This window comes from Grammomys surdaster, unplaced genomic scaffold, assembly GCF_004785775.1.
Source record: "Grammomys surdaster isolate TR1022 unplaced genomic scaffold, NIH_TR_1.0 364, whole genome shotgun sequence".
NCBI classification, from domain to species: Eukaryota; Metazoa; Chordata; class Mammalia; order Rodentia; family Muridae; genus Grammomys; species Grammomys surdaster.
Genome location: NW_021604783.1, coordinates 1,593,908 through 1,612,991, shown reverse-complemented (window position 1 = coordinate 1,612,991; position 19,084 = coordinate 1,593,908). Strand labels below are relative to the sequence as shown.

Here is a 19,084-nt window from a genome sequence, read left to right as displayed (position 1 = left end):
TTTGGCTTTTTCTTTTCCTTTCCATTCTTTCCTTTTTCTTTTTGTTTGTTTGTTTTTGTTTTTTGACACAGGTTCTCACTGTGTATCCCTGGCTGTCTTGGAAATCACTATGTAGACCATGCTAGCCTCCAACTCACAGAAATCTGCCTACTTCTGTTACCCAAATACTGCTATTAAAACCAAGTTCTATCAAGTCCAGCTTCAAAAAAAGATTTTTAAATACCCGTAATAAATGTAATATGAGCTTTGTATAAAAAAGACATAAAAAGGGAACATAAAAGAGATTTCAAAGAGAAACATACTCTCTTTTTAGAAAAGATTCGTGATACAGCATCACAAAATTAAAATAATTTAAATCATTCTGTAGCTTTAATAGAATATGCTAGCTGACTTCAGAGTTTATATTGTAAGATAAACACAAAGGATAATCAGGGGTTGGGATGTAGCTCAGTGGTAGAGCACTTACCCAGTGTACACAAGATCCTGGGGTTTGATCCTCAGCACATTGCAAAGGAAAATAAAGAGTTAAAAAAATCTTCTCTAAGATGAATAACACGAGATGACTATTTCCTATTAAGACTGATTCAGAGGAGTTGTCCTTGTTGAATTGGTTCTTGGCAAATAGTTGTAGGGGAGGAGCTGCCTAAGAAAGACACCTCACTATGGGAGGCCCTGGGGTTCTCCAAAGAACTTGCCATCATTTAGAACTAAAACAGTGGATTGTAGGTTGTTTGCCTGTCCTTGAGTCTTATTGCAACATATTTGAGTAACAATATATATTCTTTTAATGTATTTAATATTTTAATATATATTTCATAAGTCAATAATATAATACTATAATATTCACATATTACCTAATAATATAAAATATTTAATATATTTTAAATGAATGTAAAATGTGCAAGTGATGTTCTGATACATGGGAATACTGTGAAGTAATTCCCACAACCAAGATAATGATCAGCACATTTAATGTTTTCACATCTGTGCGTGTTATGCTGAAAATACCAAAGATCAACAGTCGTAAGGAGCAGACACTGCCACTGCAGTATCACTGTCATAGGTTTTCTGTTACTGCAATAGCGACACCATGAAGTAACTTGGGGAGAAAAGGGTTTATTTGCCTTACACATACATCCTGATCACAATCCATCACTGAGAGAAGTCAAGCCAGGAACTGGAAAAGAGCTAGAGAAGCAAGCAAGAAGCTGGAGGCAGGAGCTGAAGCCGAGACCATGGAGAAACGCTGCTTACTAGCTATTTATTTTATGTATCTGAGTACACTATTGCTTTCTTCAGACACACCAGAAGAGGGCATTGAATTCTGTTACAGATGGTTGTGAACCACCATGTGGTTGCTGGGAATTGAATTCAGGACCTCAGGAAGAGCAGTCAGTGCTTTTTAACCGCTGAGCCATCTCTCCAGCCCCTCAATCTGTTTACTTATACCACCTGTCCAGGGGTGATACCTCCCACAGTGGACTGGGCCTTCCCACATCAATCACTAAGCAAGTCTGCCTTACAGACTTGTCCACAGGCAATCTGAAGGAGGCATTTTCTCATTTGAGGTTCCTCTTCCAAGATAACTCTAGCTTGTGTCAAGTTGACAAAAACCCACCTAGGACACTAACTGTAGTCCCTGTGCTATATACCAGATCTTCAGAACTTTTTCATCTCACAAAATTGGACCATTGGACCATGGGACCCTTGGACCCTTATCTTCCCATTTCTTCCACCCCTGTCAACCACTACCCTACTCTGTTTCTATAAGCTCAGCCATGTAAGGTTCCATTTCACATTTCTCTTTCTATGCCTGGCTTACTTCACTTGGCATGATATGCTCTAGAGTTATTAAAACCTAAGCAGAAAAACTGAACACGCAGTTTTCAAAAGACATACAAATGGTCCTTAGGAATATGATCAGATGCTCAACATCCCTTCAAGAGGGAAATGCAAATCAAAATACAGTAAAGTATCACTGCAGGTTGGTTAGCATGACCACTGTAAAAAGCACAAAAGATGGCATGTATTGGTGAGGATGTTGGAAAAAGAGAACCTCTGTATACTGTCCTGAGAATGTAAATTGGCCCAGCCATTAGAGAGAGAAAAAAAAGAGAAGTAAAGAAAACCAGTGCTACTATATGGTCCAGCAATCCCGCTTCTGGGTATGCCTTAGTTAGGGTTATCATTGTTGTAATGAACCCATCATGACCAAAAAGCAAGTTGGGAAGGAAAGGGTTTATGTGGCTTATACGTCTATGTCATTGTTACTGTCAAAGGAAGTCAGGACAGGAACTCTAACAGGGCAGGAACCTGGAGGCAGGTTTATAGATCTATGTCAAGATATAGATATACCCCATCAATAAATGAATGGATAAAGAAATTAAGAGATGCACATAGGCATACTGTAATGTCATTCAGCCTTTTAAAAGATGGCCATCATGCCATTTGCAAAATGATGAATGAGCCTGGAGGAGATTTTGCAAAGTGAAATAAGCAAAACTTTTGTCTTTAAATGTTTGCCATAAGTACTCATATGTTCCCTGCGTCTATAGGTCATCCCCCCAATAAGCTGCCTTATACATGTTGCATGTAATTTTATAATCACTTGCTCCTTGCCCAGTCGTATGGCTTGTACTATGCTGTGAGATCAGCCACCCCCAGGCCTTACATGGCGTCCATGCTCCTCTCCCCAAAGCCTGGCCCACAAGCCACCTTTCTATTTTGTTCCCTCCTCTTCCTCCTGGGACGCAGAAATCCCACCTTTTTTTCCTTCCCACAACAATTAGCTTCCGCTGTCTTTATTGACACAATCAAGAACCAATTAGGGAAAGGACACCGCCACCTACATATATATCCATTCTTCTCAGGATTAAAGAACCTACCTTGGGCTTTGTTGTCCAAAGTGAGGTTTCCAGACATCAGCATCCCTTGTAAACTAGTTGGAAATGAAGAATCCTAGCTCACTCCAAACTTGAAACTGGAATCATTTTAACCAGCTCCCTGGGAAGTTTCAAGCACATCAAAGTCTGAGAAAAATTGTGTTACACCAGCTTCTTTGTCCGTGGAATACAATTACCTATTACTCCATTCCTGTTTAAGTTGAATTAAAGTTGATGTCAGAAGTGTTGTCTTTTGTACTGTAATAAAAACAACAAACAAACACACCAGCCACATCTGCACCTGGCTATAGTTATTTTTAATCTCTCTCTTTTAGGACATGTCCCCAATGGTCTCAAATGCCATCCTGACCAGGAGCACCTGATCTATCCCCTGGGTTGCACTGTCCTCATCCAGGCAATAAATACTAATGAGCAGAATTTCCTACACGGCCATGGTAACAACGTCTCCTGTGTGACCATCTCCAAGGAAGGAGATTATATTGCCTCTGGACAAGTCACATTCATGGGTTTCAAGGTGAATAAAATGGAAACCACTCACTGGGGGTTTACTTAGAGGTGCCTCCCTGGAAGAGCTGTCTGACTTCAGCTTCCTGGCTCTGTGCTCTCAGTTGTCCTCCCTTCATGCTGTGCCTTCTCTCGGTTTCAGCCACCGTCAAGCTGCCCCTGAAAGACTCTGGTATCTTTATACCAGATGCTGCAGCTTGTGACTACAAATGCTGAGCTTAGATATGCTTCTACTTTGTTGCTGTCTGTCATGTTTATACCATGTAGTCCAATAGAGGGAAGTTACATCACTGAGTATTTCTCACCAAGAGAGGTAGCCATCCCTTCAGCTTCCACTAAAGCCTGTCTAGGATCTAACAGTGTATTCTTGCCTCTCAGGCAGACATCATTCTGTGGGACTTTAAGAAGAGGGAGCTGATTTCTCGGCTGTCACTCCACAAGGGCAAAATCGAAGCCCTGGCCTTTTCGCCCAATGATCTCTACTTGGTTTCACTTGGTGGCCCAGATGATGGAAGGTAAAGAATTCTTACATGACTTGCTTCTTTCTTCTCTTCTTCCTCTTCCTCTTCTTCCTCCTCCTCCTCATCCTCCTTCTTTTTCTTCTTCTTCAGGGAAAGTTTGCTTATTCATTTTTTTTTTTAAAGACAGTTTCTCTGTGTAGCCCTGGCTGTCCTGGAATTCATTCTGTAGACCAGGCTGGCCTCAGACGCAGAGATCCACCTGCCACACCACCCAGCTACTAACATGTCTTCTACCAGGTGTTACAGACATCAAATATCTTTCCAGGTCCTCTGTTGGTCTACACACATCTGAGTGTGCTGCTATGTATGAAAAGGCCATGAGAGCCAGGCAGTGGTGGTGCACGCCTTTAATCTCAACATTTGGGAGGCAGAGACAGTCGGATTTCTGAGTTCGAGGCCAGCCTGGTCTACAGAGTGAGTTCCAGCACAGCCAGGGCTATACAGAGAAAAACTGTCTCAAAAAACGAAACAAAAAAAGAAAGAAAGAAAGGAAGGAAGGAAGGAAGGAAGGAAGGAAGGAAGAAAGAAAGAAAGAAAGAAAGAAAGAAAGAAAGAAAGAAGAAAAGAAAAGGCTATGAGAAAAAAAAAGTAGCTAAGAAGAGTGACCCTTAGCTCTGAGACCACATGGACATCACCTGGTCATCTGTCTCCCTGCTGCCAGGACCCAGCTATTTGACAGTCTGATTTGATCGATCTGGGATCTAAGAGTCATGGATGATATTGTGTGTGCCTATATTCAAACACTGTTGCTGTCAAAGACGTCGTGACCATAAGCATGATAGAGTCACTATCAAAGACGAAGGTACTTTGAGTACATACTGTGTGACAAGTGTGTGCTGAGAACTTTAACTGCAGTAGCTCGTTTGAGCCTCATACCTGCCCTTTAGAATGGAAGTGGCAGTGCCCAGTCGCAGCTGAACAACTGAAGTCAGAAGTTGTAAGTGGCAGCATTGGGACACAAAGTATGACTCCAGAGGGGATATTTTTACCTTGCCCCACAAGTCATGGTCTTTGCCCTTTGATGAACTCAGTAGTATATGACAAAGAACATACATAAAGTTAAACTGGAAAAAAAATTCACACACATACACACACACACACATGCACGCACACCTAAAAGTGTCATTTTCTGGGCTGTATAGAAGAAGACAGCATTATATTCTGTAGGACAATCAATGAAAACTGTACTCCTATTTCTGTGTTAAGGAGCATAGGTGGTATTGGAGAACACACGATTTGTGTAGAATCCACCAGGTGTATTTCCATAGACACCGAGTATCTTGGCCCTTCCCAGGTCCTCTGTTGGTCTGCTCATACCTGAGTGTGTTGTTATGTGTGAAAAGGCCATGAGAAAAAAGCAGCTCAGATGAGGTACTCAGCTCTGGCTATATATGGATATTAATACCTTGAAATACTTTTACACATACCATAGTTTTCTTATCTGAGCTTCACAAGTGTACAATGATACATAGTTCCATGTCCTTTCAATGCACAGAAATTTTCCAATGTTTTCATGATTTTTGCTACTTTAATAATCATTTGTGAGTACACTCCTACCATCTCTGGGCCATCCCCCTTTTGACTGTTTTGACATAAGAAATATAGCCAGAAATTTTCTGTGGGTGTTGTTACCTCTGTTAAACGCAGCTGTTCTCAGCCATGTGTGCACACTTGGAGAGATTTTAGAAGTCCCAGCGTCTGAGGTCCTGGAGATTGGCCACTAGGCCACTTTACCTCCATCCTCTGCTAGGAGTCTTGTCTGGGAAAAACTCTCACCTCTGGAAAACCTGCTAATTAATCCCTTGTCACTTTGACCTTGATTTTACACTATCTTAAATTTGTTTGCAAAAAGTTAGTGCTTGAGGAACCCAATGGATAAACGTTTGCTGGGCCAGGAAAGTGCAATATGACCATTTTTGGTTGGTCACTGTGGTGAGGAAGGCAGGGTTGTGACAGCTAGCTTCAGACAGTTGGTCTAATTTTGAAGCTGTGGCAGGGGTTCAGTCCACCCAATCCTCCTGGTTTAAGGATGAAGGGAAGATGAAGACTACAGTAGATTGTGATGAACATTCTATGGTTTGCCTTTCTGCATACAGATTTCAAAGTAAATTAATAAACCAATGAATAAATAATTTATTAATTTTTGTATCAATATTATCACACTCTTTGTGTCGTAATACAGCTGCGTCTTAGTTACTTTTCTACTGCTGTGATAAAGTACCTTGGCCAAGGCAACTTATAAAGGAAAGTGTTTAGTTTGGTGTGTACAATTTTAGAGGGTTAGAGTCCATGACCATCATGGCAGGAAGTATGGCAGCCAGCAGACAGGCCATGGCACTGGAGCAGTGGCTAAGAGCTCACTTCTTAAGACAGAAGCACAGGCTAAGAGAGACACTGGGAATGGTTTAAGTCATTTGACACCTCAAAGACATACCATAAGGCCACACCTCCTAATCCTTCCAAAAAAGTTCCAGAGGGGACCCCAGTATTCAAATATAGAGCCTATGGGAGCCATCTTCATCCAAACCACCATGAGTTCCCATTCAGAACATCTGTGTGGATCTATTCTTTGCAATGGCTGTGGAATTACACCATATACGTGTGTCACAAATTCAAACTGGGCAAATTACTCCCTATGCTGGTATGCTCTATTTATTTAAAAAAAATCACACTTATTTCTAAACAAATTAAAGCTACATTTGTCTAAGATTTGTAAGAAGCTGTGTTGTCCTACAATGGAAAAAAGATCTACAATTCAAAAATATGAGTCTCCCTGCATCTTCCCTCTCCATAAAGGGTTCCATTGGCTAAAAACTCTTGAATGATGTCATTTATTAATGTTTTTAGTTAGGCAATGAAATAATGGGTTTCATTCCCTAACTTAAAAAAAAATGCTGAGGGTTGAACCCAGGGCCTGGAGCATGCTAAGAGCACATTCTAGCACTCACCTACACACACCTCCAGCTCCTATGGCCACTTTCAAAGCATTATTGATTATATAGTTATGAGCAATCCATAGTGCTATATATGTATGCATGCACATATACAAACCTATATCCACATTACACACGAAGTTTGTATGTGGAAATATATTTGCCTTTCTTTGGAGTATTAAGCATTGGGCTTTATTTTGTTCAAGATGGGATTTATGTAGCCCAGGCTGGCCTGAAACTTGGTATATAGCCAATGGGGATGACCTTGAACTCCTAGGACCTGTGTCAGCCTCTCAAGCTCTAGAATTAAAGAAGGAGGCATCTACAGCCCAGAGGAAAATGTTTACATGAAATGGAGGCTTGCAAGCTTTGATGGTTGCATGTCTGAAATGCCTTGATGGATGGGTTCACTGGCTTCCAGCCCCAGAATCCTTTTCCTTCAAAGCCTTTAAAGCATCCCACGTTAGTCTTCTAGTAAAGCAGTGTGATTGATTGAGCAGATGCTTGGGGGTGGTTGGGGGGGGGTATGGAAGGGTGAGGGTGGGGGCGGGGGAGTGTCAAGGGCAATTTTTGTGTTCTCTCACTAGTAACATTTCATTTTGTTCTTTTTCTTTCTAGAACCAGGAAAACAGTTGTTAACTTTGAAAGTCTTATTTCCCCTGTTGGTGTCTCCCCCTTCTTGTTTGGCAGTGTGGTGGTTTGGAGCATAGCCAAGAGAGACGCCATTTGCGGCAGCCCCGCGGCAGGCCTCAACGTCGGCAATGCCACCAGCGTGGTCTTCTCTAGGTGCCGAGATGAGATGTTTGTCACTGCTGGAAAGTAAGTCTGCACAGCTAGAAGGTCAGACTCATAGACGACCACGTCACCCGCACAGAAAACACAGGGGGTGGGGACAAGGAGTGATATATGTCTTGAGCATTGAAGGAAACCCCTCACTTTGTAATCTTTGCAAGTACTGAAAAATCCTCTCAGCTGGATGTGTTTTTTGAGTACGTTTCTTTGAAAACGTTGTTGAGGAGAGATTATGCTGAATGGCTAAATTCTTCCTTCAAAAATATCTTATTACATTTATTTACATAGTGTGTATGTGTGTCCACGCATGTACCACAGCAAGCATTTGGAAGTCAAAGAACAACTTTCTGGAGTCGGTTCTTCACTTCCATCATATAGGTCCTTGAGGATTGAACTCAGGCTTGGCAGCAAGCTCCTTCACCCACTTAGCCACCTCACCAGCCCTGAACTTTCCTTAGGATTCTTCTTGTCACTGAAAAGACACAATTTCCAATCTGTGCTCGCCAAGTCACTTGCACAATTGCGTGGATTCACTTTCTGGTTGGCATTTCTTACCACCTGCTCTTGATTTAGGTCTCATGATAGTGATATTTTGCAAAGGAACCATGGCAGGATACTTCAAACGTTTAAGCTATTAGCCACAGGTCATGACTTGGGGTAGGGCCAGCTTCAGCCAGCTTCTGGTGAGCAACTTGGAACGTCTGAACAGAACCTGCATCTGTGCCACAGCATACATTCATCTAGAAACTGGCAATCAGAGCCCTGCTTGTGTCCTGAAGGGAAGGTGAAACAGACATAAAAGTGTCCTTTCCTCACATCACCCACAGACTTAAAGGGAAGAAATGGTAAAACTGTAAGGCAGAAGGATAAGTTCAGCGAAACTATCTTCGCAATTCTCTGTCATCTCTCATCCATGAAAGGTACAGACTGTTCTCCAGAGTGAGGAACGTACACTGCTCTGCCTCTGCAATGTCTCCAGTCCCCACCTTGGAACACACACACTGCACTTATTCCATGGCTGAGTAAGGAAGGACTCACAGAGAGGCAGTAAATTCCTTGGCAGCCATGAAAGCCCTTCCCTGTCAGGCAAATCATGTCCTGACCCTATCCTGCTCTTTCTTTCTGCCCAGACTGAAGCTCTTCTGCCCCTGCCGCCACCTCCCTCCGTTCTGGTCCTCAGAGTGGCTTGACTCCTTTGTTTTGCTGGATCTAGGTTCTTTGTTCCTTAGCAGCTGCAAGCATCAATCTGTTCTAATGTCTGTGGGCAATGTTTCTCCAAATTCAATCCGGAAGTTTTATAGGAAACAATCTTTTTTTGGTTCATCTGTATTTCCAAACTGGCTTCAATTTCTTGTTGACAGCAGTACTGGGAATGTCCAAATTCTTAAGTAAGATTTCTGGTGTGATGCCAGATACCTGGCTTCTCTATCAGTCATGGTTTTGTGTATTCTGTTATACGGTCCCCCTGAGACAGTCCAAATATCCGTGTTTCAGCATTCACATGACATCCATCAGTATGGCCATGGGCCACAGTTATGTGTGCAATCTCTCTCTCTCTCTCTCTCTCTCTCTCTCTCTCTCTCTCTCTCTCTCTCTCTCTCCACTTAAAAAAATACATGTAAATATTCCTTGAGCATTTACTATGCCTACAATCTGTAAGCTAAAAATAAAGAAAAAATAAGGTTGGCAAATTCTAATTCTAATTAACACTTTCTGATTTGAGATATTGGCAGAACTCTTTATAGTCTTTTCTTTTTTAAAAATAATACTTTTACTAAATCTTTGAGAATTTCACACAATTTATTCTGATTATATTCACCTCGGTATTGCAATTATTATTATAGAATTATTAATTCAAATGAACTCAACATATAGTGGTGAAGCACCAGCCACATATCAAGTGCTGCATTAATTATGAACTTAAACTTTTACTCATTCAGTCTCACATCTCTTTCCTTGAAGATGGGAATCTCCAAACTAAAATATCTTCCATTAAGCAAGGTGCATGTCTATAATCTCAGCACTTGGGAAGCAGAGGCAAGAGTTTTAAGGCCAGCCTTAGTTACACAGTGAGTTTTGAGGCCAGTCTGGACTACATGAGATCCTGCCTCTGAAAGAAAAAAGCAAATAGATACCATCCTTTTAAATGTTTCTACACAAATGAACACCTCATTTCTCCTAACTGAGACTAGGTGTCCTGAACAAACATCTTCCTCTTGCCCTCTCCCACCCAAGCCTCTGGTACATTCCATTTAGATTCCACAAGAGTGAGATCAGGCAATATTTGTCTTTCTGTGACTGGTTTACTCCAGCTAGCAATGGTGTTCTCCAGATGTCCACCTTTCTTAAGGGCAAACAGTTTTCCTTTGTATATATGCACACTGGACATCCACTCTTTGATCAATGGACACTCAGTGTGTATACCCCACAGTGACTACAGCTCATAGCAATTTATGGACACAGCATATGCTAAATAACACTGAAAGTAGAAATCCACTGGGAGTGGATTTTGAGTGTTCTTACTAGGAAGAGATAAGTAAGGTAACACACAGGCTTAGCAGTTTAACCATTCCACAGTGTGTTCATGCATTAAAACATCATGCTGTATATTGTAAGTATATGTAACCTTAATAATAAGAGGACTTTTCTGAATATTAAGAACCTTGGTTTGGCGCCGGGCAGTGGTGGTGCACACCTTTAATCCCAGCACTTGGGAGGCAGAGGCAGGTGGATTTCTGAGTTAGAGGCCAGCCTGGTCTACAGAGTGAGTTCCAGGACAGCCAGGACTACTCAGAGAAACCAAGTCTAAAAAACCAAAAAAAAAAAAAAAAAAAAGAACCTTGGTTTGTTCTACATGTATTTGCATAACTAATTTATTAATTTATCTTTGAGACAGGGCCACATTTATGTAGCCCTAGCTGTCCTGGAAATTGCTATATAGACCAGGCTGACCTCAGACTCAGAGATCTGCCTACCTCTCATGCTCAAAGTCAAGGATGCACCACGCCTGGCTTGTTTGCTTGATTACATACCTGCTTGTTTTCAGTACAGTGGGAAGAGGGTACACTTCAATGTGTGACAGAGTGGGGTATGAATCATGTTCTGCTGTATACAAGCTCTGTCTGGATCACCCCACCTGGAAAGTTGGGGACCACACAACCTACCTCTTAGGGTTGCTGTGAGATTGAGTGGGAAGTTCTCAAGTTTATACAGTGGGCTCTAATAGTAAAAATCCTCCGAACTATTTCTTTCTCTTCCTATCAGCTTCTCCTTCAAGATGGGGCAGGGTGGGGGGTGGGGGCAGGAATACACTAAAAAAATGTAAAGCAATGTCTAAATGGGTATCCATTTGATTGCGATTTTCCTTTGTAGTGGGACAATTCGAGTGTGGGAACTGGATCTCCCAAATAGAAAAATCTGGCCAACAGAGTGCCAAACAGGACAGATGAAAAGAATAGTCTTGAGTACTGGAGTAAGTACCACCTCAACTGCTGCTACATTAACTCCTATCCTGCAAGCACCCCCGAGCAGGGGTGTGTGTGCACTGGGCCGGGCTAAGGGAGGAGGGATAGAGCTGTGGGATGTTGTTGGGAAGGAGCTGTGTAAGCACTAAGAAGTCCCATTTCACGGAGATCTGAGCCATTACCAAACATCCAAGCCTGACCTGGAGGGAAGCAGTGCGGCCAGGTGACCCTGAGAGCACGCAGCAGCTCCGTCTGCCACCATTGCTATGTCTGTCTTTCGAAATAAAGTTCCTGATAGTAAAATGCAGGCTCTTCCACAAAGAGATGTTATTAATATGCTTGAATACGCATGGAGTCATAATTCATTCATAGAACTCTCTGCTCCATTCCTTGACTTATTCTTCCTTTTTAAGGTGTAGTCCTTTTTATGAATGTAGCCTTTGGAGACTGAAATAAAGCAAATGTGTGTCCCCATAGAGGAAGCACATCTTTATCCTAAGAGCCCTTTGGAGGTGACTCGGCAGCTGGCACTGGTCATCCATGTTAGCAACAGACCCAAATAAGTGTCAAGTAAAGTTCACCCTCCAGCTGCAGGTGGCCCTGACTCTGCTGCTCTCATAGCCGGGCTGACCTATCCTTAAGTCTTGGGAGACTGATGTCACCTTGAGCTTCTTTGTCAGAAGTTATGGAATTTCATCTCTTCCCTGACTGGGGCTTCATAGAGTACTGGGGAGACTCGAGTCTTCAGGCTTCTGTTTCTGATCTCCCAGATGGCCGACGATGACAGCTTTTTCTACCTTGGCACCACAACCGGGGATATTCTCAAAATGAACCCCAGGACCAAACTGCTGGCAGACACTGGGCCTGTGAAGGACAAATTCAGCTTGGTGAGTAGCAACCATCAAGGTATGATCCAATCCTCCCTGTCAGTTTCTTCCACACAGAGTTTTGTTAAGGAAAAAGTCTGTTGGGGTTGGGGAAAGGCAAATTAGCAATGGATGCAAAGCCACACCCAAGTCAGCTTGGCCAAGCTGCATTGATCAGTTCTCCAAGCTCTACTCTCTGGTTCTCTTCAGGGCGAGGATAGTCCTAGGTGTCACTCTAGGGTATCAGTACCTTGTCTATCTTTTCTTCAAAGCACAGGTAGGATCTGTTTCTTCATCATTTGAAACTATATTGTTTCTAGTCCAGTTGCCATCTATGAGAGAGGTATATGTTTTGATCTATAAGTGTGTGTTTTGTGGCATGTATGTGTGAGTGTGTATATATCTGTGTGTGTCTATATGTGTGTCTGTGTGTGTGAGTGTGTATCTTCGTGTGTATGTGTATATGTGTTAGTGTGTATGTATGTGAGTATGTGCATGTGAGTGTGTTTGTGTTATGAGTGTGTATGTCTCTGTGTGTGAGTGTATATGTCTGTGTGTGTGAGTGTGTCTGTCTGTGTCTGTCTATCTCTGTGTGTGAATATATGTATGTATAAGTGTATATATGTGTTACTGTGTGAGTGTGTATGTATGTGTGTGTATGTATGCGTATGTTTGTGTGAATGTGTGTCTCTGTGTATATATCTGTGTGTGAATACGTGTATGTATAAGTGTGTGTATGTGTTAGTGTGTGTTTGAATGTGTGTATGTGTGTGCATGTATATATATGTGTATGTGAGTGTGTGTGTATAAGTATGTATGTGAGTGTGTATGTGTGTGTATCTCAACTGTAATAACTAGATCTTAGATTAAGCCTCTGTGGTGCTGCTATACGTCATTCATGAGACTTAAAAAAAATCATCAAAAGTTCACAGTTGCAGAATTACCAAAAACTCTTATAAAAACTCCAGAAAGAAATGCTAACTTTAAACAATAATAAAAACTTCACCACTGAATGATGACTTCATACAATAAGGACAGCTATCTCTAATGTGCCCAGAGAGTTCCGAGGGCTGCTTTCACTAAACTTTGAGTTGGAAAGTTTGCCCGATAAGTCCACACCTGCCTGTCTCATTTCTGATATCAGAACAGATGGTTCTTATGGAAGCACCTCTACTTTCCCACTTAACAGACATTCTCAAGAAACTTAAACACTATGCAGTCGTCTTGAGAAAATGTCAATTTCCTTAATCATAGCATCATTTTATAGTGAAGCTTTTAAAGAAATACGGGGGGAAAATGGGAAGAAGCCTGATACAGATAATACAGATAGAGGAGTATTCAGAAATACTCAAAGTGTGGCCTAGGTCAATGATGGTTTCCAAATTATTTAAGGGAGACAGATTCTAATACTAAGCATTGAAAACAAGGCCAATCAGAGGAAAGGGAGACATAGCCTAGAGCCCTGCCAGTCCCAAGGCCTGCTAGGTCTCCAAAGTCCATCCAAAGACACTACTTGAAAACTACTGCTAGGCATGGTTTCTTTGTGTTTGTTTTGTTTTTAATGCCTGAACAGTGCTTGGGAGCTAAGCCTCTGCAAAGCAGATGCTGGCTGCAGTAGAGCCCCTCAAACCTCCGGCATTTAAGCCTCCTCCCAGTTCTGGCAAGGCTGATCATTTCAGGGCTGCTGGTTAACCCCACAACGCAGGGATTCCAGCTCAGCTTTCACATGGTCAGAAAGTAAAGATCTCTTGAAGGGTGGAAGCATAAGAGGTGGTGGTGAAGATGCCTTGTTGGAAAATCGAAAAGTTGGAACTCTCCTTAAATGTTTGATCCCTGAAGAGAGAGGCCAAGAGTTACCATGGTTTAAAATTGGCCTATGGGACAGATACACCGGTACCACATTGGAAGAAGCTGACCATGGTGATAAAAGTAACAATAAAAACAGGATGTTTTACAAGGTCACAATGAGAAAACAATGAAACAAATAAAACTCATTGGAGAAGAAGTAAGAGAGAAATATTGTGTGTTTGTGGATAGGGAGACTCACTGTGGTTTAAATGTCAGTTCTTGTACTGGTGGGCTCATACCAGGATTCCCAGCCAGACTTGGGAGCTGGTGGCAGAAGTATCAGTAGTTCACAGTTCTCCTTGGCTATCTTGTGAATTCAGAACCAGTCTGAGCTACATGAATGTCTGCTAAAACACACACACACACACACACACACACACACACACACACAAAGCCAGTTCTTCCAACTGGATTTAGAGATTTAATGTAATCATGACCTAAACCCAGAGTTAATTATAGGTGCTGAGAAATTGATTCTAACAGTGATAAAAAGTAGCAAAGGATCCAGAGCAGCCAGCCTACCCACCGAAGAGCTAAGCCAGAGGAGTTAGAGGCCCTGATTCCAAAGCCTACCAGAAGTCTACAGTAATAAAGGCCATGTGGTTTTAATGAAAAAGCAGATTGATGAAACAAACTAGCTTAGAAGCAGACCTGCACAAATATTCTTGACACTGACAAAGGAGCCAAGACAATCCAATGGAGAGAGGACAGTTCTTGCAAATGATGCTGGTACATGTGGACACCCATGTGTTCAAAACATGTACCCCAAACCCCTCACAATGATCCAGACACCAACCTTAACCCTTCACTGATAAACTCTGTATCACAGAGCTAAATATAAAATGTAAAACGTACAGAAGATAATTTAGGAAAAAACAGCATGACCTGAGATTTAATGATGATTAAATACAATGTGTAAGACATGGTCTAGGAAAGATGTGCTAGTCAGAGTTTTCTAGGGGAACAGAACTGATAGAATGTATATAATATATTGTATATATTATATCTAATATATAATATGTATACTATCATATAAAATATATACATTGCATTTTATATATAAAATATACAATATATAATATACTATATCACATGTATACATATATATTGTACACATATGAAATATTATAGTACATTATATATATATATGATTTATTTGAGTGACGTACAACAGTGGCTGTTTCCTGAGAGAAATGCGGAGGATCTGGAGTTGTTCAGCCCATGACACTGGTTGTCTTAGCTGTCCCACGTTTTGGTGACAGAGGCCCATGAAGTCCTAGAGAGCTGAACATCTTCATTCTGCATTAGAACCCCAAATAAGTAGGTTCTAATAGCAGCAAAGGATGCCTCAGGAACAGAACAGATGAACTTGCCAGCCAAGTGAGGGCAAACAGGCAAAAAAGCAAGTACTTCTTTCTTTTTGTTTTATATGTGCTGCCACCAGAAGGTGTGGCCCAGATTTAGGGTTGGTCTTTTCATTTCAAAGACCAATTAAGGAAATCTTTTATGGGTGTGGCCAGCTGCTAGGTCTTAGTTGATTCTGGATGGTAAGGACTGTCCTGTGCTGTCTTTGGATGTTACATCAGACCCTGTGTTTATATGAATTATGTTGTGGTGGAAACCATGGCAACTGAAGCCCCAGAAGCTGTGTGTCTGCCTCCTGCTGCAGCTGAGCTTGAGTGGATGGATATCTGAGCACTAATACTCAGCATGTTCAAATGCACAGGCGACCTTGGAGAGGAAGGATGGTGAAGCTTGCCTGCTGCTTGCAGGCCAGGAAGGCTTACTTCTTCAGACATGATCTTGTAGTTGACATTGACCAACCAGGAGGTACATCATGATCAGCACCGGACAATATGTGCAGCCTTGAAGTGCCCTCAGCCATACTCCCTGGGTCAGGTGCTCCCTGAGTCAGGTGCCCCATTTGTTGGATGCTCCCAGTGTCAGGTGCTCCCTGTGTCAGACACTGCCTTGAGTTTTAATGGCAAAACCCTTTAGCCCTTTCCCAGCACTGTTTCTCCCTGTAGGGAGTGTCGGCTCTCAAGTGCCTGAAGATGGGTGGTTTGTTGGTCGGCTCTGGAGCTGGCTTGCTGGTCTTCTGTAAAAGCCCTAGTTACAAACCTATCAAGTAAGTTCTACACACCACAGAGCTGGGGTAGGTGGAGACCCACTAGAGAGAGGTCCACTTAAATCCAACAACTAAATGGTATCAGAAAAACCATATTGCAGATACTTTGGCGCACACCTTTAACCCCAGCCCTCGGGAGGCAGAGGCAGGTGGATCTCTGTGGGGTTTGCCCAGCCTGTTCTACACAGAGTTCCAAGCCATTCATGGCTACACAGTGAGGCCCTGTTTAAAAGAAAAGCATATCTGGTTAAAGAATTTCATCTTTTTATTAAGTGCGGAGCTGGAATCACAGGGCTGGTGGTTTCTTTCCCATGAAAAAGTTTGCATTAAACCAAACTAAAGTTGTTCTTCAAAATCCAGAGGCACACTGCCCTTTTGATAAGCTCATGACTTTGTGCATACTATACTAAGACATGATACCGGGAATATGAGGCATCACCCTAATTTTTAAGGTTATCTTCAGAAATGGGTTACCACGGACATTTGTGCCCATGAGCCTGCCTGCCTTATACAGTTTCAGACCACATCTCCCTAACAGACCTTCCTTGACTATTTTAACCTACACTGACAAATCCCCCTCCTAATCATGGGTGTGCAACACTTGGAATAACTCAGGCCTTTCCAACTGTATCACCACCTTGAGGGCCCATCCCATACCACATGACTGGTTTGTGTCGTTTTCCAATCAGGTGGGCAAATGCTTGCTGGTTGAGTGGCTCTGCCTCACTTTTGTGCATTACCTCCAAAGGAAAATCCAACTGCAAGGTGGTGTCACCTCCATCACGCTCCGGGGAGAAGGACACCAGTTTTTTGTAGGAACAGAAGAATCACACATCTACCGAGTTAACTTCACCGATTTCAAAGAGACTCTCATCGCAACTTGCCACTTTGAGGCTGTCCAGGACATCGTCTTTCCATTGTAAGTAGAAGAGGACCGTTAGAATGTGGAGATTTGATGCAGCGCACAGAGGAATTTCACTCTATTCAATTGCTTTCAAGATTCCATAAAGGCATTATTTTCCTCATCAAACTTCTCAAGTGTACTGAATTATTTTATTGGACCTAGGAAGATTCATTTATTCTTATTTTAAGGGTTATGGGTGTTTTGGCTGTGTGCATGCAGTGGCTGCAGAGGCCAGAAACAGACATCAGTGTCCCCAGAACTGGAGTAGCAGACTATTGTGAACCACCATGTGGGTGTCAGGAATCAGAACCCGGGTCTTCTGGAAAATCAGCCAGTGCTCTTAACTGCTGGCCATCTCTCCTTCTAATGGTTTTTTTAAAAAATTGCCTTTATCACACAGTTACCTTTGATTTCCTTCCACTACTTTGGATTATTTTTTTAAATGCTGGGCAAGTGTGATACACTTTTAAAGTGCCTGGGCCAGTGAGATGGCTTACTGGATAAAGCACTTGCCTGACAAGTTAAGTTTAAGTGGCTCCTTGGACCCACACACCAGAGCACCAGAACCTCTCCCACAATGCCCTCCATCCTCCACTCTCCTGCTGTGGCAAAAGCATATGCACACACATCAAGAAATACATCAGAAATGCTGACTTCTCAAGTAAACCCATCACGGGAAGGGCGGATCCCCAGGAGAGCTTTTCTGTGATTTCCCAATGCCATCTCGGGGGGTGTGGGGGGAATCACTGAAGTAACTCTTCTCAGGCTGAATTTTGTTTAAGGCAGGGCCTCAATATCTGAGGCTGGCTGGAGTCTTGAACTCTTTCCTGATCTTCCTGGTTCTGTCCTGAGTGCTGGGATCACAGATGGGCATCGCCATGCCTAGCAGTATCTATTCATCTCTTTTCATAATTTATTCCAGCCATTTGTTGGTGTCCCTGTTTTCCTGATCTGGCAGCCTTTGCTTTTTTTTTTTTTTTTTTTTAGATGATGGACTTGTGTTCTCTTGGGTTGTAGTGGCTGTTTTTCCTGATAATCTCACCCAAGACAACCATCCATTGGCAGTTCTGATATTCAGACACCAGGGTTGTGGCTCCTCAGACGCAAGCCTGTTTCAGAACTCAGACGCCCATGCAATGAGCTGCAGCTGTGGTTCCTGAGTTCTTTGGGTTCATGTCTTTGGGATTTTCTAAGAGAGAAGAGCTGGTCCTTTCCATTGAAGTGGATCTTTACTGGAAAGTGGGTCACTTTCTAGCCAGGTCCAATTTTTCCTTTAAGGAGTTTGGTGGAATCAGTGTATGTAGTTTTCTGGCCTTTAGTCAGAACAACAGGCTTAGAAATCAAGTAGTGCCACAAAGTTTTAGTGCTTTTTATAAGGATACACTTAAAGATTTTTATTCTCTCTCTGTCTCTCTGTCTCTCTCTTGCTCTCTCTCTCCCTCTCTTTCTCTCTCTCTGTCTCTGTGTGTGTACATGTACCCACAGAGGCCAGAAGAAGGTATCAGATCTCTTGGTCCTGGAGTTAACACAAAGTTGTAAACTACGAAACTTGAGATCTCTGGAAGAGACTCATGTGTTCTTAACCACTGAGCCATTTCTCCAGTCTCTATGAGGGTATTTTCAATTTTATGTAAATGTCAGCCTATTTGGGTTTTGTATGGCTTCATTTTCTTTGTTGTATTTACACTTTATTAATTTAAGTATATATGTGTGTATACGTTGGCATATGTCCCATGGTACACAGAGGACAATTTTTGGGAGTTCTCCTTTGCCACCTAATTTCAACTCCGCACACAACTCTAAGTGTGCATAAGGGTCTACTTCCCCCTCCCCATTAATTCTAAAGTGAGTAAACCTTAAAATAAAAGAGACTCAAATATTTTTTAAACATGTTTAAGAGAAATGGAGAAATTGCTTGAGGAATGTTTAGATGAAAGGTCAGCTTTCCCAGAGACTACAGGGAACTTTATACTTACAAACCAGATGGTTTCTTTTACCCTAATATCACTCCCTTTTGTATAAAAATTGGAGTAATCTATGATCATCTGACACCTTGGTAATCTAGATCCCATTTACAAGTGGCCCTTTCCGTCCCAGCCTGACTGACCAATTACTCAGGGATACTTAGTTCATGATTTTTTATTTTCTCAGAACTAAACAAAGAAGGGTGCAAATGTGAATTTGACCGACCATGGTGCCATTTTTTTCTTTGTAATCTTAA

General features: G+C 42.1%; 1 protein-coding gene across 1 annotated transcript in view; it reads left to right on the top strand.

Moving 5' to 3' along the window:
- Cfap52 (cilia and flagella associated protein 52) overlaps positions 1–19,084 on the top strand; it is a 38,164-nt gene that overhangs the window by 7,111 nt on the left and 11,969 nt on the right. Inside the window, exons 2-8 of the mRNA XM_028780161.1 lie at positions 3,218–3,417; positions 3,786–3,922; positions 7,552–7,680; positions 11,026–11,125; positions 11,888–12,004; positions 15,859–15,959; positions 16,708–16,878. Of these exons, the coding sequence (XP_028635994.1) occupies positions 3,218–3,417; positions 3,786–3,922; positions 7,552–7,680; positions 11,026–11,125; positions 11,888–12,004; positions 15,859–15,959; positions 16,708–16,878 (955 nt within the window). The remainder of the gene's footprint in view (positions 1–3,217; positions 3,418–3,785; positions 3,923–7,551; positions 7,681–11,025; positions 11,126–11,887; positions 12,005–15,858; positions 15,960–16,707; positions 16,879–19,084) is intronic.